Source organism: Chiloscyllium punctatum, chromosome 5 (assembly GCF_047496795.1).
Source record: "Chiloscyllium punctatum isolate Juve2018m chromosome 5, sChiPun1.3, whole genome shotgun sequence".
NCBI classification, from domain to species: Eukaryota; Metazoa; Chordata; class Chondrichthyes; order Orectolobiformes; family Hemiscylliidae; genus Chiloscyllium; species Chiloscyllium punctatum.
In genome coordinates, this window is record NC_092743.1 from 15,362,298 (window position 1) to 15,384,477 (window position 22,180).

The 22,180-nt window shown below is 42.0% G+C and overlaps 1 protein-coding gene across 3 annotated transcripts in view; it reads left to right on the forward strand.

Moving 5' to 3' along the window:
* cep76 (centrosomal protein 76) overlaps nt 1-20,692 on the forward strand; it is a 59,007-nt gene extending 38,315 nt beyond the window's left edge. For all 3 annotated transcript variants that reach the window (XM_072569809.1, XM_072569811.1, XM_072569810.1), the window contains 4 exons: nt 1,337-1,503; nt 8,819-9,152; nt 16,874-17,091; nt 20,371-20,692. In XM_072569809.1, coding sequence (XP_072425910.1) covers nt 1,337-1,503; nt 8,819-9,152; nt 16,874-17,091; nt 20,371-20,509 — 858 coding nt within the window. In that variant the 3' untranslated portion in view covers nt 20,510-20,692. The remainder of the gene's footprint in view (nt 1-1,336; nt 1,504-8,818; nt 9,153-16,873; nt 17,092-20,370) is intronic.
* Nucleotides 20,693-22,180: the final 1,488 nt, after the last annotated feature.

The following is a 22,180-nucleotide window of genomic DNA, read 5'->3' on the forward strand; positions in this document are numbered from 1 at the left end:
CGTCTGAAATCATTTTAAATCTGCCACTCAACACACATTCCTGCTTAGCTTTGTATCATTTTTAAATCTGGAAATATTAGGTTTCAATCATCGATGTGTATTTTGAATAGTTGGGGCCTTTTAATTGATTCTTGTGATACACCATTAGTTACAGTTTGAAATTGTGAGAATGACCTATTTATTCCTACTGTTTTCTGTCTATTACCCAATCCTTAAACTATGCTAGCACCTTACTTCCTGTATTTCCTTGAATTTTGCTAACTGAGTTTATGTGGGGATCTTTTCATAAATCTTCATTTGTCATTTGTTTGTTGGATTGCATTTCTATTCTATTCTTCCTTTCCATATCACTTTCTTGGGCTTCCTTTGCTATATTCTAAAAATCCTAATTTCTGATTTATTACAATTTCTGGCCACTTTATTAGCCTTTTCCTTTAATCTAATAAAATCTTTTAACTTGCTTTGTCAGTCACATTGACTGACTTCTATTGAAGGAGTATAAACTGCTGTAAGCCATGTAATACTTAAAGATTGTAGGTAGGCAATGCACAATCTGGCGTTTTAATGCATTTTTCCCAGTCCAGCTTAGCCAACTTGTGCCTCATGCTTTCATAATTTCCTGTATTCAAAGTTAACCCTCTTGCTTCAGATTGAAGGTAACTTAATTTGTTGGATGATGACACTGTCGAAGCCTGTCACCTTCTGCCTGAATTAAGTTCTGGGTGGAAAGGTCCAAGCTGCCAGTTGAGGTTCTAAGCGGTTAATTAATGAACACTCAAGTGCCTACCCCTACCTAGACTGGTGTTCAAATTTCCTACTTTGTTCTTTACAGAATTCTTGCATATAATATTCTCTCTTGTCTACTTAGTGTCTCTGAACCTAATCCCTCCCTCAAAAAATTCTAATGCTAGTGTTCCTTTCTCCAACTCTGTTCTGTCTTTACTCAACAATGTGTGCCTGACTCAACATCAATCAAGAAATTTTGGATGATAGCTTACTCTGTTAAATACTTGAATAATTCTCCAGAGACAGTGCTTCCTTCAGACTTTTTGTAAATTTGAAAAAAGTGCTTGTATTTGTATCTAAGCTGATATGTTCTCAAGTTGCATAAAAGCACCTCTCATCCAATTAATGACTTATTTTGCAAGACATCTTTCATTATGCTGAGCAATTGTTCTGTTCTTTCAGTAGTTGACCAGTTGAGGTGGGTGGAATTCAGAAACATGTACAAGATTGGGAAATAAAGTCATACACATGGCTATATATCTGTATAGTTGTGATGTAATGAAAAATCATTCTATTGTCTATAATCAATGTAACTATTGGTAACCTGTAGGGAGACTGTGAAGATCATGCCAACTTACTGTGCAGTTTGCTGTTGGGTTTTGGATTGGATGCCTATGTGTGCATTGGAACGAAAGCAAAAAGGATCCCTCACACTTGGGTGATGACTTATGGAACTGATGGAGCAGTCGTTTTCTGGGAGAGTTTAACTGGACACAGGTGAAATTGGGGTACTTATGCTCTGAAAACCATCTATTAATAAGTCAAGTCGTCAAGTCTCTTAAATGCAACAATTCGAAAACTTAACCAATGGGAATTGGCCCCAGTGTGTTTTTCTATTCCTAGTCAGTTAATATGCCTTTTCTGTGACTGAGGGGATGATTGCACACACAGCCTCCTTGTAGGATCCTTCTACTGGAGGATTTTCAGCTTTCTGATCCGTGGATTGCCGAAGTCTGTTGAGAAAGACGATAAGAAATGTGCTAGCTCTAAGTGAACTAATCATTCTGAGACATGGGGAAATTCCTGACTCTCACCTCAATTCAGGCTTCTGAACATAACCAGTGTAATTACCAATGCTAATACAATTTTATTTTCTAGTATAAGAATATGATCTACTGACATTGTCCAGGTACCTGTGCATTCTTATTTTTTTATGAAAATTGGAGATGGGACATTTCCCCCATCATGAATTAAAAAGTTAGGAATGTAGAGAGCAAAAAAAATGTTATCTGTAGTTCAGAAGTGCCATCTTCATTCTATTTTATTTCAGTTCCATTTAGCCTGTGAATGAACACTTTTCTTTTCCCCCTTAATTTGCTGGTGTATTCTGTGTGTTGATGATGCATGTGCTTACCATTCTGTGTGAAGTAGTTGAACCTGTGCTGTCTTATTTACCACTCTCTCTGTTTGAGTACATGCATGTGGCTTTTATTTTCAGAATTTATAGTTCTTTCAACATTTTTATTAGTTTTTCTATACTCCCTAGAATCTTGCATTTCAATTAATATCACCAGCTGTCTTTTCTCGTTTTTAGTATTTCTGCAGAGCTTGAGCAGAGTCAGAATGTTTTGCAATGCAGAAAGAGGCCCTTCGGCCCTTTGTGTCTGCTTTACTCATCAAACAAACTCCTATTCTAATCAATTTTCAAGCACTTAGCCTGTAGCCTTGTATGTTGTAATGTTTGAAGTGTTTATCTAAGCAGTTAAATGTCTTAAGCGTTTCTGTCTTTACTAGCCTTTTAAGCAATTTGTTTCAGATACCTACAACCCTATGCTTGAATAAGAAAGATTTCCTCAAATCTCTTCTAAATCTCCTGCTTATCTTCAAACTGTACCCTTGGTTATTGGCCCATCTATTAGGGTGAAAAACGTTTCCCTTATCTGCCGTCTCAAAACTCTGCGTATACACCAGTTACCTCGTTCAGCTCTGCTCTAAGGAAAAAGTCGCCAATCTATTGTCTCTTTACAACTGAATTGTTCCAGGCTGGGCAACATCCTGGTGAATCTACTCTGCCCCCTCTACAGTGCAATCACATCCCTCCTATGCAGTGGTGGGATTCTGCACATGGTGCAAGCTGTAGTCAAACTAGTGTTACATACAGCACCATTATAACATCCTTGCTCTTGTAGTCACTGTCAGGACTAATAAAGCGAAGTATTCCATTTGCTTTATTAACTACCATATTGACCTGTCCTGCTGCGTTTAGGGTTCTATGGACATGCTGAGCAAGATTCCCCTGATCCTCCATACTTCCTGGAGCCCTACCATTCAACGTAGAATTTTAGAGTTATACAGCATGGAAACAAACTCTTCGGTCTAACCAGTCCATGCCAAATTAAACTGGTCCCACCTGCCTACTCCTACCCATTTCTTTACAAACCTTTCCTATTCATGTATTTATCCTAATGTCTTTTAAACATTGAAATTGTATCCACATCCACCACTTCCTTAGGAAATTCATTCCACACGCAAACTACCCTCTGTGATTTTCAAAAAAATTGCTTCATGGCTTTTTTAAATCTGTCCTCTCACTTTAAAATCCCCCTACCTCGGGAAAAGGCAACTACCATTAACTCCTCTCTATACCCTTCATTATTTTATTAATTTCTGTAATGTCATTTCTCAACCTGAAAAAAAGTCCAAGCCTATCTGGCCTTTATTTATAACTCAAACCTTTCATTGCTGGCAACATCCTGGTAACTCTCTTCTGAATCCGCTCCAGCTTAATAATATCCTTCCTATAACTGGCTCTACTGTCCTGGTAGAGCTAGATACAATATTCCAGAAGAGGCCTCAGCAAGATAATGCATGGCTTAGAAAGGGTGGACACTGGGAATTTGTTTCTGTCAGGCGGGGCTACTAGGACCTGTAGGAACAGCCTTAGAATTAGAGGGGGTTGATTTAAAACAGAAATGAGGAGACATTTCTTCAGCCAGAGAGTAGTGGGCCTGTGGAATTCATTACCTCAGAGCGCAGTGGAGGCAGGGACATTAAATGTCTTCAAGGCAGAGATTGATAAATTCTTAATCTCGCAAGGAATTAAGAGATATAGGGAGAGCATGGGCAAGTGGTGTTGAAATGCCCATCAGCCACAATTGAATAGCCGAGTGGACTTGATGGGCTGAATGGCCTTACTTCCACTCCTACGTCTTATGGTCTTACCAATGTCCTCTACAATCTCTATATAACATCCCAACTCCTGTAGTCAAAGGACTGAACAATGAAGACAAGCATGCCAAATGCCTTTTTAACTACCCTGTCTATGTGATGCAAACTTCAAACTTGAAAGAGTTCAGAAAAGATTTACAAGGATGTTGCCAGGGTTGGAGGATTTGAGCTATAGGGAGAGGCTGAACAGGCTGGGGCTGTTTTCCCTGGAGCATTGGAGGCTGAGGGGTGACTGTATAAAGGTTTACAAAATTGAGGGGCATGGATAGGATAAAGAGACAAAGTCTTTTCCCTGAGGTGGGGGAGTCCAGAACTAGAGGACATAGGTTTAGGGTGAGAGGGGAAAGATACAAAAGAGACCTGAGGGGCAACTTTTTCATGCAGAGGGTGATATGTGTATGGAATGAGCTGCCAGAGGAAGTGGTGGAGGCTGGTACAGTTGCCCATCCAGATGCCTTTTAAATGTTGTATAGGAAGGAAGGGTTTGGAGGAATATGGGCCAGGTGCTGGCAGGTGGGATTAGATTGGGTTGGGATATCTGGTCAGCATGGACGGGTTGGACCGAAGGGTCTGTTTCCATGCTATACATCTCTATGACTCTATGTACCTGATTCACTAGATCCCTCTGTTCTACTACACTATCCAAGGCCCTGCCATTAATTGTATAAGCCCTGTCCTTACTGACTGTACGAGAATGCAATACCTCGCATTTAACAAAATTGAACTCCATCTGCCAGTTTTCAGCCCGTTGACCTGTTTGATCAAGATCCTTTTGTAATCTTAGAAAACCTTCTTCACTGTCTACTATACCATCAATTTTGATGTCATCTGCAAACTTACTAACCGTGCCTTCTACATTCTCATCCAAATCATTTAAATAAATAACAGACAAAAGAGGACCCAGAACTGATCCCAGGGCAACACCACTGATGACAGGCTTTCAGACTGAAAAGCAACCCTCCACCATCACTCTGTCTTCGGCTGTTAAGCAAATTACCTATCCAACTGGCAAGCTCACTCTGAATCCCATGTGACCTAACTTGACCAATTAATCTACTGTGCAGAAACTTGTCTAAAGTCCAAGTAGAGAACATCTGCTGCTCTGCCCTCATCAGTCATTCTTATTGGTAACTTAAAAATTCAATCAAATTTGTGAGACACTATTTATCTCTCTCAAAACCATGTCTCTCCAAGTGGACTCAAAATTCTGTCCCCTCAGATTTTATTTTTTAATATGTTCCCTAACCACAGATGTTAGACTCACTGCACTGTAGTTTCTTGATTTATCCCTGCCACTCATGTGGCTAGAGAGGATTTGAAAATTAATGTTAGAGTTCCTGCAGTTTGCTCCTTTGCTTCCCACAAGCAGCATGGGATACATTGCATCTGGAACTGGGATTTATCCTCTAGCAAACCTGATAAAACTACTAATAGCTTCTCCCCCTCAATGCCAATTCATTCGAGTATATCACAGTCACCCACCCCCATTTCTATGCCAAAATTGTCCTTTATTGTGAATACAGATGCAAAGCATTCATTCAAAACCTCAGCTGTGTCTTCCAATCTTGCATACCCCTTGACATCTAAGTCTAGTCACATGTTAGTTCCACCCTTCACCTTACCAGAAACATGTTTGCCCTCCATCCTTCTGAAAGTCTCCCACAGCTGCCGTAGATTTTCTTACAAGTAGCTGCTGCCAGTCCACTTTGGTCAGATCCTGTCACCGTAAAATCCCACCCCCTCCTAAAGTCAGAGCCCTTATTTCCAATTCAACTTTCCCTATTCATAATAGACTTAAATCTTATTAAATGATAGTCATTGTCACTGAAATGCTCCCCCACTGCCATATCTACCAATGGCCTACCTTTGTTTGTTAAAATTAGGTAACATCGCCCCTCTCTTGTTGGACTTTCTGCTAGAAAGGGACATGCTGGCTTGTAAAACTCCAAGACATAATTTCAGAATTCTGCTCTTTCTCAGCCTTTCACGCTTTGTCTATCCCAGTTAATATTGAGCAAGTTGAAATCTCCTATTATTACCCTATTGTTTTCACAATTCTCTGGGAGTATCTCTGGTAAAAATTCCCATTTCTACTTGTCCTGAGACAGTGGTGGCTGGCCACTGTCTTGAACCTCTCCAGTGTTCTTAGGTGTGGTTTTTGATGGAGCTGATTTAGTTTACTGAGAGAGTTCAGAATCAACAACACTGGTCAGAGTGACCATTTACTTTTTCCTCTCAACATTGAAGAAATTCTACCTCTGTTCTTTCTACCGAAGTGAATAACTTCTCGGTTATTTACATTATGTTCCCTCTGCATTGTTCTAGCCCATTCCCCATTCATTCCTCTTTTCGAAGTCCTCTTAAAATCACTTTGTACCATTCTCAACTGATACATTCCTACCCAGGTTGGAGTCATCAGTAAATTTGGAAATATTACAATTGGTCCCAACATCCAGGTCATCCAGATTTAACATTTGTGGACCTAACATTGATGTTCCGGTGATGTCCTATTCGCAACTCCTCCCAATGATCGGTTTATTCCCATTCTCTACTTTGCCTACTGACCAGTTCTCAATCCATTCTAGTGTGTTACTCCCAACCCTATGTGCTGTAATTTTATTTGCTAACTTCCTGTGAGACTTCATCAAAAGCCTTCTGAAAAACCAAATATATCAGACCCACTGGTTCTTTTCTGTCTGTGGTACAAGTAACACCCTCTTTAAAATCTCCCAACATGTTTGTCAAATATAGCTTCACATTTGTAAGTCCATGTTGACTCTGCCCAATTTTGTTTTCTTTTTTAAAATGTTCAATTATCATATCCTTTATAATAGATTCTAATATTTTTCCTATGAGATATCACGCTAGCAGACCTATAGTTCTGCATTCTCTCTTCCTCTCCTCTTAAATACTGGGGTTACATTTTACTACCTTTTTTGTCAGCAGAAACCCCTCGAGAGTATTTAGAATTACGAAAGATAGCCACCAATGCATCTACTATCTCTCTCGCTTCTACTTTTGGCACTCTGGGACGAAGCCTATCTGGTCCAGGAGATGGATCAACCCTCAATCTTGCTTATTTATCAAGTGTTACCTCTTTACTAATATTTTCTTTTCGCTCTTCAAATACTGCACTTTGGTTACCTAGTATTTCTGGACCAGGAAATTTACTCCATCTTCTATGAAGATGGACGCAAAGTAACTTTTTATTTTCTCTGACATTATATCTTTTCCACTATATAAATCGTCCTATCCCACTTCTAATGGGCCGACATTTATCCTTCTAATTATTTTTTCCTATATCGATAAAAGCGTTTACAATCTACCTTTTGTTTCCCTTTGGATTGTATTCATTCTCTTTTTTTTTTGCCCTTTCTTTACTGGCTCCTAAATTTGCTCCTGGTTCTCAGGCATAGCACTCTTTCTGGCATTCCTATAATTCACTTGCTTGATTTAATGCCATCTTTAACACTCTTAACCATGAGAAATTTATCTTTCACTTTGGGTCTTTGTGCCTTAGAGAAATGTATGTATGTTGGCAACCTTACAGTATTTCTTTAAACACTAGCTATTACCTGTCTACCATAGCCAACATTCTCCTCATACACTCAGTTTCCTTTTCCTCCATATTTAAGCCTTTAGTTTCAGAATGAGCTATGTTACATTCAGCCCTTACATTAAGCTATATCTTTTTTTATTTGTATTCATTCATGAAATGTGACCTCTGGCTGTGTCAGCATTGATTTTCACTCTCTCCACAACCACCTGATGAAGGAGCGGTGCTCCGAAAGCTAGTGCTTCCAATTAAACCTATTGGAGTATAACCTGGTATTGTGATTTTAAACTTTGTACACCCCAGTCCAACACCTGCATCTCTAAATCAGTCTCTTCTTGGCCTTGAGGAGTTGCTAGTGAATTGCTTTCTAGAACTACTGCAGTCCATTCAGTGCAGGTATGTACTGGTTAGGAAGGAGTGTCAGGATTTTATCACCAAGATACTGAACAAATGGCGATAATTGAATTAAATTAGCTTTATTGTTACATGTACTTCAAAGGAGTACAGTGAAATGTTGATAAGTTGCCTCTTACAGTAACATCTTAGATACAAAGGTACTTCAGCAGAATCCTTACTGGCAGAATAGAAAAATGAAGGAAAAAAAGTTACATTACAACTATACATAATTAAACCTAACATTAAGTAAATTTAAAAAGGCAAACATCCCAGTTTGTCTCTAAGCTGTCCACAGCATATCAGTGCAGGGGATCTCCATGTGGTCTGACCACTGTCTACTAGCATGCTCTGCTGCATTTCACCAGTATCCCTGTTCGGACATGCTGGTCGCCAGTGTCTCCCCTCCAGCCACTGGTGGCTCCGCCGACCCCACATCAGAAGCTGAGAGAAGGGAGGAGGGAGGGAGAAAAAAAGAAGGGTGGGGCAGATGAGCTCCTGATAGAGGGTCCGACTGTGCCACCATCTTACCTGATATATTTTGAGATCAGGATCGTGAAGGGAATCTTGCAGATGGTGGTGATCCGATGTTCCCTTTTCCTCCTCGATGGAAGTGCTCCTGGGTTTGGATGATGCTACCTGACATTTATCACTGGGTCGTTGAGGATTCTTTGGGCATAGGACATTCACCCTCTCTCTACTGAAAGCACTGCCCATCAAGTTTCATCTGTTGTGTAAATATGACTACTAGGGGCTCTTATGGTTCAGAGGTGGTGTCCCTACCTCGGAGGCTGGGTTCAGGTCCTATCTGCTGTGTGTAGTAAAGTCTTTGAGCAGGTTGATTCGAAAATATCTATCATATACATGTTATTGGCAATCTCTGTATATTTAAAGTTGATGTCTCTGTTGCTTTAGGTATGTTCACAGGCCTGTTAATCCTGATGACCCACCACTCGTAGACCAACCAAAAAGGACACATCCATATTGTTCGATAGGCAGCATTTTCAATCACCAGAACTTTCATGCTAACTGCCAGCCGTCTGACACTGTCGAACTGTGTCACTTTGACCTAAATGATGAGTCGAAGTGGAAATCCATGAGTATGGAGGCCATAAAATCTGTATGCGCTCCTGGATCTTCTATTTCACTGCCGCCATTTCCGCCATTGTGTGCTCCCACAATTGTTGGTGCAGCTGCGAGCAATGAGATTGAGATGGTTTTGAGGAGTCTGATTTCTGAGCATAGGAAGGTAAGGGTATTGTCAGAAGTGATGAATATTTGTAGGGTTCCAGCAACATGAGAAATACTGTCAATGTTTCCAACATATGGTGGAACCAGTAAATCATATCATCAAACCAACATTCTTTATGTAAACTTACTCCGTTTCCTTCTTTAGGTATTTTTAAATTAAAATTACTGTCCTTAATTTCATTGGAGAAAGGAATGTAGATTTCTTTAATTTGGTTTATTATTGTCACACACTGAGATAGTGAAAAATATTGTATTGCTTGCTATCCAGACAAATCATACCTTACATAAGCACAGGGTAACATCTTTAGTTTAACATCTATAGTTTAGCATTCTGAGGTTAGAAGCAGCCCTGAAATTGATCGTAGCCTCACTATTACTAAGTGTTCTCCAGAACAGCTCAGTAGGTTGGTAAACCTATAGAAAGCCTTCAAACCAAAAAGAAAAGACATGTTGACACATTGTCCAACACTGATGGTGCAGTGCTGTAAAATATCACACATGCAGTTTAACATTGCTCTCTGTCCACAGCTAGAAAACTATAATTAAGTAAATGAAATTATTTTCCAAAACTGACCCATTTACTCATTTGCATCTATAATTTAACTTTCTCATTCAAGGTCCTAACACTTACTTAAATCTTTCTATCCATTGCAAATATGTGGGCAACGAAATAACACCAGAGGCCAGTATCTTGTCACAAAGGCATTGTTTTTTTTTACATGTGAAGAGTCTTTGATATCGATCCAGTTTCCTGAGTGAACAGAATTTCTGACACTTGTTTATATCTGTCAGCCAGGGCTCCTTGATAGAACCAATAGCCCCAATCAGGCAGCTCCTATTCTGAGGTCCACCTGACTGACATTGCAATCACTATATCTTGCCACCTGACTCCGAGGACATAGGCCAGTTCATTTTGTAGCTGATCCTGGGGCATTTGTGCACCGTTTCAGGTTCCTCCATCTCTGCCTATGATATGGGTCACTGACAGTAGTTTGCGTTTTCTGCCCAGAATCTCAGTAGAAATTCATTCTCCTCTTCAGGCAGCAGAGGAGGCATCTGCCTTGTCAATTTAAAATTCCAAAGTGCCTTCAATGCTGGATAGAGAGGCAAACCCCAAAGCTTCCAGAACAGGTGGAAAGGCAGTCAAGGAGTTAGGCATGTTTTGCTCCTGCACAGTTTGCAAGTTTGCAGCTTTCATATGTTCAGGACCATAGCACCTAGCCAAACTTTATATGTCACTGGACCTGACCTTGCATTGACCATGCCTCTTACCCATGCAGTGCAGTTCCTGGGTTCCTACACCAATGTTTATCCCCTGAAGTAAAGTGTTTCTGTCTTGTTTAGTGGAGTCTCGTGGTCCATTATTGTTATGAATTTACTTCTGTAAAAGGTATTGCTGGAACTTCCTGACTCCGGATATGACCTCCTCCATGATTTTCACTTCCCCGGCCCCCAACGCCTTGTCTTCACGATGGACATCCAGTCCCTATACACTTCCATCCCCCATCACGAAGGCCTCCAAGCCCTCCGCTTCTTCTTGTCCCGCCGACCCAACCAGTACCCTTCCACTGACACCCTCCTTGACTGAACTGTCTTCACTCTTAACAACTTCTCCTTCCAATCCTCCCACTTCCTCCAATCCAAAGGAGTAGCCATGGGCCCCAGCTTTGCCTGCCTCTTCGTCAGATATGTAGAACAGTCCATCTTCCGCAGCTACACTGGCACCACCCCCCCACCTTTTCCTCCGCTACATCGATGATTGATTGTATTGGCGCTACCTCGTGCTCCCCCGAGGAGGTTGAGCAGTTCATCCACTTTACTAACATCTTCCACTCCGACTTCAAGTTTACCTGGACCGTCTCAGACTTCTCCCTCCCCTTCCTAGACCTCTCCATTTTTATCTCTGGCAACCGACTCAACACAGACACTTACTACAAACTGACCGACTCCCACAGCTACCTAGGTTACACCTCCTCCCACCCTGCCCCCTGTATAAACGCATCCCATATTCCCAATTCCTTTGGCCTCCGTCGCACCTGCTCCCAGGAGGACCAGTTCCACTACCGAACAACCCAAATGGCCTCCTTCTTCAAAGATTGCAATTTCCCCTCCGACTTGATCAACGATGCTCTCCACCACATCTCCTCAACTTCCCACACCTCCACCCTTGAACCCCGCCCCTCCAATTGCCACCAGGACAGAACCCCACTGGTTCTCACCTTCTACCCCACCAACCTCCAGATATCACCCTCCGTCATTTTCGCCACCTCCAAACAGACCCCACCACCAGGGATATATTTCCCTCCCCACCCCTATCAGTGTTCCGGAGAGACCCCTCCCTCTGCGACTCCCTTGTCAGGTCCTCACCCCCCACCAACCCAACCTCCACTCCCGGCACCTTCCCCTGCAACTGCAAGAAGTGCAAAACTTGCGCCCACACCTCCCCCCTCACCTCCCTCCAAGGCCCCAATGGATCCTTCCATATCTGTCGCAAATTCACCTGCACCTCCACACACATCATTTACTGTATCTGCTGCACCCGATGTGGTCTCCTCTACATTGGGGAGACAGGCCGCCTACTTGCGGAATGTTTCGGGGAACACCTCTGGCACACCCACACTAACCAACCCAACCGGCCCGTGGCTGAACACTTTAACTCCCCCTCCCACTCTGCCAAGGACATGCAGGTCCTTGGTCCTTGGCCTTCTCCATCGACAGACCCTGGCCACACAATGCCTGGAGGAAGAGCGCCTCATCTTTCGTCCAGGAACCCTCCAACCACATGAGATGAATGTAGATTTCTCTAGCTTCCTCATTTCCCCTCCCCCCACCTTTATCTCAGTCCCAACCCCAGGATTCAGCACCGCCCTCTTGATCTGCAATCATCTTCCTGACCTCTCCACCCCCACCCTCTTTCTGGCCTATCACCCTCACCCTCACCTCCTTCCACCTATCGTATTCCCAGCACCCCTCCCCCAAATTCCCTACCTTTTATCTCAGCCCGTTTGGCACACCAGCCTCATTCCTGAAGAAGGGCTTATGCCCGAAACGTCGATTCTCCTGCTCCTCGGATGCTGCCTGGCCTGCTGTGTTTTTCCAGCACCACGTTTTTCAACTCCAGATATGACCGCCAAACCTTCCTTCTCTGGCTAATGCAGAATGTAAATACGCCCAGATAAAGTCCTGGATGCATATGCTATTGGGCCTCTCAATGGGCCACCTATGAGCTAATACTACCCCAATGACATAAGAAATGTTAATCCGCTCTCACTTGGGATCATAGCATGCCAATATTTTAGAGAATGATGGCTGTTTACTCACTTCCCTGAAAGCTATGGCTTGGCTCTGTGACCGTTTCCAAGGTTAACCCTTTTTTAAGCATTGATGGAAAAGATGGCTGGAGGCCAGGTTACGTATGAACTTTTTGTAATAGTTCACCACCCCAAGGAAAGACCTATGCTCATGGTCTGGGGAATAAGGGCACCTTTGATCACCCTTCCTTTATCTTGCAATGGGTGTAATTCCATCTCGTCAACTTGTAGCCCAAGTAGGTCACTTGGGTGTGTCTGAAACACACATTTGTCCCTGAGGTGTACACCTACCTTGAGAAACATATACGAACTATATCCGAGTCCTCTAAATGCTCTTTATTGGTCTTCCCTGTTATTAGCGCATCATCTCAATAAATGGCAATCTTGTGAAATGTCCTCCATCACCCACTGAAAAATTGCACAGGCTGACAATACCCCAGATCGTAGTCTCTTATATTGGTCCAAATCCTTATGGGTATTATTTTGACGTACTTCTGGGAATTCTCCTCCATTTGCAATTGCAAGTACTCCTGACTCGTGCTCAGTTTCGTGAAGGACAGCCACCCCCACCAGCTTTGCGTATAAATCCTCTTTGTGAGGGATTGTGTACGTATCCAGCTGTGAAAAGCTCTTTACCATTTGTTTAAAATCCCCACAAATGCAAACCGACCTGTTTTGGCTTCACAGCGGTACTATTGGTGCTGCCCATTCCACAAACTGAATTGGTTTGATTCCCTCACTTTCCAGCCTTCTGCTTTCTGCCTCTACTTTTGCCCAGAAGGCAAATGGCACTAGGTTGGCCTCTCCAAATTGTGGAATTGCTTCCTGGTCAACATGCATGGTGGCCTTGGCTCCTTTCAGTAGTCCCAAGACGTTCCTGAAAAGCTTCTGGGAATTTAATTAGGACTTCACTCAGGCAGCCATTTTCTAATCAAAACGCTAAGCTAATCTGGGTGAATCTTCCTTCACCAATTTTGCCCCATCAAGCTTGGGCTCAAGCCTTTCACTACAATCAGGTGGTATTCCCCAAGCTCAGTCAGACTGACAGGGGAATATCTTGCAACTCCTGTACTCCCATGTTGCATTTTTTTAATGACAAAGTCAATCATATTGCCTGTTTGAAATCCAGTTGCACTCGAGCTAGTAAGCACTTTTTTGCATTGGTACATCATTAATCTTGCATACCAAATAGTCTCTCAGCTCCTAAGTAAGGTTTAAACCAAAATCACGTGTTTCTGCCAGTCATCTTAACCTATTCAAATTCCAGTACAACTCCCCTGGTTCTCAAATTGTGGAGTAAAACCGATAATGTCTCCAAATTAGGGGAAGCATGGGTTGTACATTCCTTAACTAAGTCGGTTAACTCTTGAAATATTTTATTATCGGGTGCCTCAGGAAAAGTTAGGCTCCTAATAATTTTTTTAAAAAGCTGTGGGTCCACAAGCTGTCAGGAGAACTACTTGTTCCTTTTCATCTGCCTCAATGTCATTTGCCAGGGGGGAAAAAACACATTCTTTCCACATACTGGCCCAGTCTTCGATGGCAGGATTGAATGAGTCAAGCTTCCCAAATAACTGCATGAGGCAAGAAATGCTTACCCCGGCTCAAAGCTGACTGTTGCAAGTGAATTTCTTCAGGAGCTGCATTCTTTCTCATCGCCACTGAAATAACTCAACAGAGTCTGGTATCCCATCATCAAGTTACCCTTTTATTTACAGATAGAAATTCCTTGACATTGATCCAGCTTCCTCTGATTCAGCTCTGTGAACAGTACCTCTGACACTCCTGTTTACTACTTTTTCTAAATCCCCACACTACCGCCAACCAGTGCTTACTGTTCCCCAGCACCCATGTCATGTGTGTGCAGGTGAAGGACACAGTGAAGAACAATGAATGCAGAAATCTTTATTCATATTCCAACACCAGGAAGAACAGAAATACCCAAGTGGCCAGTGACAAGCATTGGCCTTTGTTGAGAAGGACACTGCCTAAGTGATCAAAAAAATCAAAATAGAATGGGAGAGGGAAATAAAACACTCCACACCCGGCGGTGCCCAACTCTGATACTCCTGTTTATCTATCAATCAGGGCTTCCTGATTGGACCAGAATAACAGCCCCAATCCGGGAACTCATTCTAGGGTCCACCTGGCTGACCTTGTTATAATCATGACAAGCAATTTCCCCAATGCCTTTGTTGTGTGGGTCTCATTAATAATCAGTGTCATTAATTACCACCTTTTCTAGCAAACTGTAATATTTCCTTATCCCAACTAAGATCTGGCTGCTTATTTCACAGGATTCCATATTAGTAAGTAACCTATCTTGTGGTGTATTCCAAAGTGTTTACAGTGAAAGCTCAGGCCAATGTTTACGTCTATGGTGAGCCTCCTCCCAACCTTCATCCTACCACATCAATATATCTGATTATTCCTATATTTCCCCAATGCAATCTATATCTATTTAGTTTAGTAATTTTATCAAAAACATAATAGAGTTAGATTAGATTACTTACAGTGTGGAAACAGGCCCTTCGGCCCAACAAGTCCACACCGCCCCGCCGAAGCGTACCCACCCATACCCCTACATCTACATCGACCCCTTACCTAACACTACGGGAAATTTAGCATGGCCAATTCACCTGACCTGCACATCTTTGGACTGTGGGAGGAAACCCATGCAGACACGGGGAGAACGTACAAACTCCACAAACGGTTGCCCGAGGCAGGAATTGAACCCAGGTCCCTGGCACTGTGAGGCAGCAGTGCTAACCACTGAGCCATCGTGCCGCCCACAAATGAGACATTCTTTTCTAAAACCCAGGTGGATAGTTTCCTCTGTCAATCTGAATGTCTATGATTCATTCAGGCAATATTCTGATCAGGAATTATGCTAATAGGCTTTTAATTTCCCATTTGAATTTTTAAAATATTGTCCTCATGTGAGCCTTCTGCAGTCCATGGGGAAATCCAAAACCCTTATTAAATAAGTGAGCAAGCAGCTTGCCAGATATATTGTATTTGATCCGTTTCATTTTCCATTTATTTGATCTCCCTTAAACAAACTCAGTCAGACCATTCGCCACCATATCTGTTTTAAAATCCCTTGTTCTCGTAAGGGCCATATCCACATCCATAGTGCAATCAAAACTGATGTTTGTGTTTTATCAAAATAAAGAACCTGATAAGATGAACTTTTTTTCCATAGGGCAGCACGATGGCTCAGTGGTTAGCACTGCTGCCTCACAGTGCCAGGGACCTGGGTTCAGTTCCTGCCTCGGGCAACTGTCTGTGGAGTTTGTACATTCTCCTCATATCTGCATGGGAGGTTTCCTCCAGGTACTCCAGTTTCCTCCCACAGTCCAAAGATGTGCAGGTTAGGTGAAGTGGCCATGCTAAATTGACTGTAGTGTTAGATGCATTAGTCAGGGGTTAATGTAGGGTCTGAGTGGGTTGCTCTTTGGAGGGTCAGTGTGGACTTGGAGGGCCAAAGGGCCTGTTTCCACACTGTAGGAAATCTAATCTAATCAAGATAATGTATTGAACAATAAAAACACTACTTTTCAACTCCAATTCTAATTTGTGTTCTTCAGGGAATTTTTCTAAAGTATGTTGTACAAAGTAAATAGTTGAGAACATTATTAATATTCATAATGGAGGTGTTTTTTCACACCGCCTGAAGAATTTTGTAAAAAAAAAATTGATCTATAGAACTTTAAAGAGCTTTAACAAAACTGAGTAATGTTTCAATTTGTAAATGAGGGTATTGGAATATTGGTTGGCAAAATTTTTTTAAATGTAAGCTTAGAAGATACTCTGGCTGAAGTTATGAAAATGCATGTTTCCATTAGCATTCACAGACTGCTGAATTGTCTTTTTTTCTATCAGGAAAAGATTGAGTTTTTAATTTATTGGAGAAATTCTGCAAATATGGTGTGACAAAGAAGATAAACCTCCTTTTATTTGCATTGGACAGGGGCCTGAGTCACCTAATTTTGCTGTCATTAGCTGTTTTACACTTGTACATTGCTGAAAACCATTGATGTGCAATTTGTAGCATCCAGAAAGATTAATGGAATAATTTGTTGAACTATTACTGTGCTTTTTGTCTGTATAAACACACTACCTCAGTGCTGTGATAACATAATGTCTTGATATCATTGTTTAATTAAATATACACATTTCATAATTTTCAGGTTGATGCAAGTGAATTTATTCAAAGTAGAGTTGGTAGATTTGACTGAAAAGGGAGTCAAGGGTAATTGGCGTCAGACAGGAGGGTAGTATTGAGATCCCAACCAAATCAACCATTTTCTGATTGATTGATTGAAATAGGATTGAAGGGCCTAAAGGCCACGTCCTGCTCCTAAGTGCTATGTTACTATAACCATAACGTTTTCTAACTCAATAGGATCTCGGTCTGAACACTGTGTGGGATGACCATCTGTCTTACCTGCTGTCACCAGCACTGGCTGCATATGAGATTGAGCGCACAACAGGAGTGTCTGCAGGTAATGAGGAATTCCAGGATGCTATCAAAAGAGCAGTGCCAGATGGACATACCTTCAAAGGCTTCCCTATTCACTTTGTCCATCGAAATCCAAGGAGAGCATTTGCAACATGTTTAAGGTAAAAACATAGTCCTGTCCCACCTCCAACAGTGATTTTGTTTTGTCTGTAGGGAAGAGAGATTATACAGCTCATCGTGTATGTACATACAATCTCTCTCCCTATTGTAATACATTATGGTTTTGTAACCTCACTTCAGTAACAGTAGATGAGAATACAAAGGTTAGATGAAAAGGCAGTGAAATTTAAAAGTCTGGAACTTTTGGCCCTTTTCAATAAAGGGGAACTGCTTACCCATTGACTTGGAAGAATCATCAAATGACCAGAAACCTGTCAGGTTCTTAACTGTCAATAAGCATGAATGGGTGCATTCTCCACAAAAATGTCTCAAACAATCAGAATCCACTTTACATCCAATTAGCATTATCTTCTTGTATGTTATAAATGTTAGGTTTCCATTTGAATTGGTGTTCTTGTGAAATATCCTGATGGTTGAGAAGCTCTGAGTCGAAGAATTCCAGATGAAGAGCTTATCCTCAACGTTGATTCTTCTCCTCAGATGCTGCCTTTCCAGCAGCACACTCTTCGACTCTGATCTCCAGTATCTGCAGTGTTCACTTTCTCCCGGTTGAGAAGCTTTGACAGATTTTTTTTTTTAGCATCAAGTCATGTTTAAAATGTTTTGGAATTGTTGTCTAAGATTGACCTTGGAACAGTTCAGAAGTTTTAATCAGTCTATTGTTTAGAACATAGAACAATACAGCACAGAACAGGCCCTTCGGCCCACGATGTTGTGCCGAACTTCTATCCTAGATTAAGCACCCATCCATGTACCTATCCAAATGCCGCTTAAAGGTCGCCAATGAATCTGACTCTACCACTCCCACGGGCAGCGCATTCCATGCCCCCACCACTCTCTGGGTGAAGAACCCACCCCTGACATCTCCCCTATACCTTCCACCCTTCACCTTAAATTTATGTCCCCTTGTAACACTCTGTTGTACCCGGGGAAAAAGTTTCTGACTGTCTACTCTATCTATTCCTCTGATCATCTTATAAACCTCTATCAAGTCACCCCTCATCCTTCGCCGTTCCAACGAGAAAAGGCCGAGAACTCTCAACCTATCCTCGTACGACCTACTCTCCATTCCAGGCAACATCCTGGTAAATCTTCTCTGCACCCTCTCCAAAGCTTCCACATCTTTCCTAAAGTGAGGCGACCAGAACTGCACACAGTACTCCAAATGTGGCCTAACCAAAGTCCTGTACAGCTGCAACATCACCTCACGACTCTTGAATTCAATCCCTCTGCTAATGAACGATAATACTCCATAGGCCTTCTTACAAACTCTATCCACCTGAGTGGCAACCTTCAAAGATCTATGTACATAGACCCCAAGATCCCTCTGTTCCTCCACCTGACCAAGAACCCTACCATTAACCCTGTATTCCGCATTCTTATTTGTTCTTCCAAAATGGACAACTTCACACTTGGCAGGGTTGAACTCCATCTGCCACTCCTCAGCCCAGCTCTGCATCATATCTAAGTCCCTCTGCAGCCGACAACAGCCCTCCTCACTGTCCACAACTCCACCTATCTTTGTATCATCTGCAAATTTACTGACCCACCCTTCGACTCCCTCATCTAAGTCATTAATAAAAATTACAAACAGCAGAGGACCCAGAACTGATCCCTGCGGAACTCCACTTGTAACTGGACTCCATGCTGAATATTTACCATCTACCACCACTCTCTGACTTCGACCGGTTAGCCAGTTTTCTATCCAATTGGCCAAATTTCCCTCTATCCCATGCCTCCTGACTTTCCGCATAAGCCTACCATGGGGAACCTTATCAAATGCCTTACTAAAATCCATGTACACTACATCCACTGCTCTACCCTCATCCACATGCTTGGTCACCTCCTCGAAGAATTCAATAAGACTTGTAAGGCAAGACCTACCCTTCACAAATCCGTGCTGGCTGTCCCTAATCAAGCAGTGCCGTTCCAGATACTCGTAAATCCTATCCCTCAGTACCCTTTCCATTACTTTGCCTACCACAGAAGTAAGACTAACTGGCCTGTAATTCCCGGGGTTATCCCTATTCCCTTTTTTGAACAGGGGCACAACATTCGCTACTCTCCAGTCCCCTGGTACCACCCCCGTTGCCAGTGAAGACGAGAAGATCATTGCCAACGGTACTGCAATTTCCTCTCTTGCTTCCCACATAATCCTAGGATATATCCCGTCAGGCCCGGGGGACTTGTCTATCCTCAAGTTGTTCAAAATGTCCAACACATTTTAAAATGTAAGTCTATAAAAAGACAAATGTAGATGTAGAGCATCAGTGGTTTATTCATAATTTATCTAACTGTCCCCCTCAGCTCATCACCCCAACTTCAAAAAATGGTAATTCCCATGATTATTGCCAGAGCTTTTCGGTCAATCCGTCCTGACAGCCTCTGATTCACAGGCTGTTTACAAACTGTTGCAGCATTTTCAAAGATCCTTTCACTGCCTGGGGTCAATGCCAACAGAACATTTTAAGCGGTTTAAATTCTAAACTTGAACAAGGGGTAAGAACACCTTCAGCACCAAGTGTAAATAAACAAACATTTTTGAGCAGAGTTGTTTAGATGGGCTGCACTCTGAAGTGATTTTTAAAATCATTTTCATTTATGCACTCAGATCATTTTTTGTATGTTTAGCTCCTCCAAACATTGAGATTATGTCCATTTCATCTCAGATAAATGGTGCTGACTGGGGAGTACATATTGGCTATGACTCCTGTAATTGTCTTGTCTGGGATACTTTATATTCTTGTGAAAGGACAGAGACTTGATTTTAGCAGCTCATCTGAAAGATGGCAGCTCTGACAATGCAGCCCTCCCATGCTACTATCTTTTTAACTAATTCATGGGATGGAGCTTTGCTGATAAAACCAGAATTGATTTCCCATCCATAATTGCTCTTGAAGGTGTGGTGACCTGCTGCCATGATACAACTGAACAGCTTACAGGGCCATTTCAAAGATTTGGTATGAACCACATTTCTGTGCATCTAGAGTCACGTGTAGGCCAGATCAACAATAGTGACAGATTTCACTCCTTAAAAACAATTGGTGAACTAGATGAGTTTTTACAATGATTTAGTTTATTTATGGTCACAAAGTTTTTGTATTCCAGATTTTATTTAATTTATATGAATGTAGTGTCAACCTTAATTTTGTGCACATCTTTGGAACAGGTCTTGAACTCATGACTCTCTGACTCAGCAAGCCTCACAAACATAGCTGACAACACTTGCTTTAATTTGTTTCCTCCATCTCAAATTTTAGGTCTCCATTCTGTGAGGAACTTGTTTGCTGTCGAGGGGACCAGGTACGCCTGGCTGTCCGTGTGCGAGTGTATCCATACCCTGAATCTACCTGTGCAGTGTGGATTATGTTTGCATGCAAATACCGTTCAGTTCTGTGATGCAACTAAGTATATAAATGATAATTGCTTCTTGTTGCTGTCTTCGTAAAGACCTTCCTGCAGGACTGTACCTTTTCAATGTTCCAAGAACATGATGTGCTGTAGACCTGTCCTACATCTTGTTGTTTGTGCACTGTGTATTTATGAAGAAAATAATCTCTGGAAATTGTATAAAATTGATTTTTTTTTTACAAATATATAAAATATTTTGCTAAACAATAAAGTTTGTTAATTGATTAAGATTGTTTTATTCATGGTCTACTTCAATACTAGTATTATAGATAAGACCGATGAGTTAAGGACATGGATTGACGTGGAATTGCGATGTTGCCATTGGAGATGTGGCTGAGGGAGGGGCACAACTTGCAACTGATCATTCCGGGTGTAGGATCTTCAGGAATGACAGGGAACAGTATAAGAGGAGGTATATCATCATTTGATGAGTCAGTTGTGCAGGAAGGAGGGTCAATATCTTGGAAGGATATTCAAATGCATATTCAGAGTATTCGAGAAAGCTTGTAGCTTGGGCTGTGGATGAGGTTGTTGACTTGCTCACTGAGCTGTTACGTTTGTTTGCAGATGTTTCGTCACTATTCTAAGTGACATCATCAGTGCACCTCCAGTGAAGTGTTGGTTAGGAAACCCATCAAATCATAAACAATGTCCTTACTGGCATGAACTTCACCAAGGAAGAAGACTATGACAGACTCCCCTTCCTAAATGTAATGGTTGAATGTAAAACCAATGGCACCCACACAGACAGTACTTAATTATAACAGCAACCATCCCAACACCCACAAACTGAGCTGCATCAGAACATTGTTCAAACAAACCATAACACACTGCAGCACCCCAGAGCTGGAGCGAATCTGGAATGCACTGTCTGGGAGGGTAGTTGAGGCTGGAAATCTCACCGCTTTTTAAAAAGTGTTTGAGCACTTGAAATGTCATAACGATCAAGGCTATGGGCCAAGTTCTGGAAAGTGGGTCTAGTGCAGATTTAGCAGAGTTTTGGTAGTACAGACTCGGTGCTCTGTAGAATCGTATGGTACAGAAGAAGTTCAGTCCTCTCAAAGCAATTTATTGTTTGTTTGGACAATAATACATATGGAATTGCAAAGTGTCAATATATAGTAAAGTGGAAGGTGGGGTGTACAAATCATTGCCCCAAACTTCCATGCAGTGTTTTCCAGAACCTACCAGTAGTAGACTCATTACTTGGTATGTTTAAGCTGTAAGTAACTTCATTGTCCTTTGTGGGACTCCTAATGACCAAACAGCTCAATGCTCCATTGACCTAGACATCTGCAAATTGTCATATTGCCATTGTTGGTTGATATTTGAGGGAGTTTCTGTAGTATAACCACCTCCAGAGCATGTTAAAAGTTGCACATTTGGTGTGAATGGTGTAGAATCAAAATTCCCTTTTTATCTAGGCCATTCAGCTAGAAGAGAGGTGAGGCCAAGTTTATATTTTTGAGATGGGAATTAAACATCAGGAAATTGTTTGGAGTCGCCAACTCCCTCCTACCCAGGATGCCAACCGGTGGAGCTTTGGTAGTGAGGATGGCCTAAAGTCAAGTCTGCCACAAACAGCAGCAATGGAGATGGACAGATACTGAAGCTATTAGAATAGAAGGCCTATGTTCATGCACAGAAACAGTCCAGTTT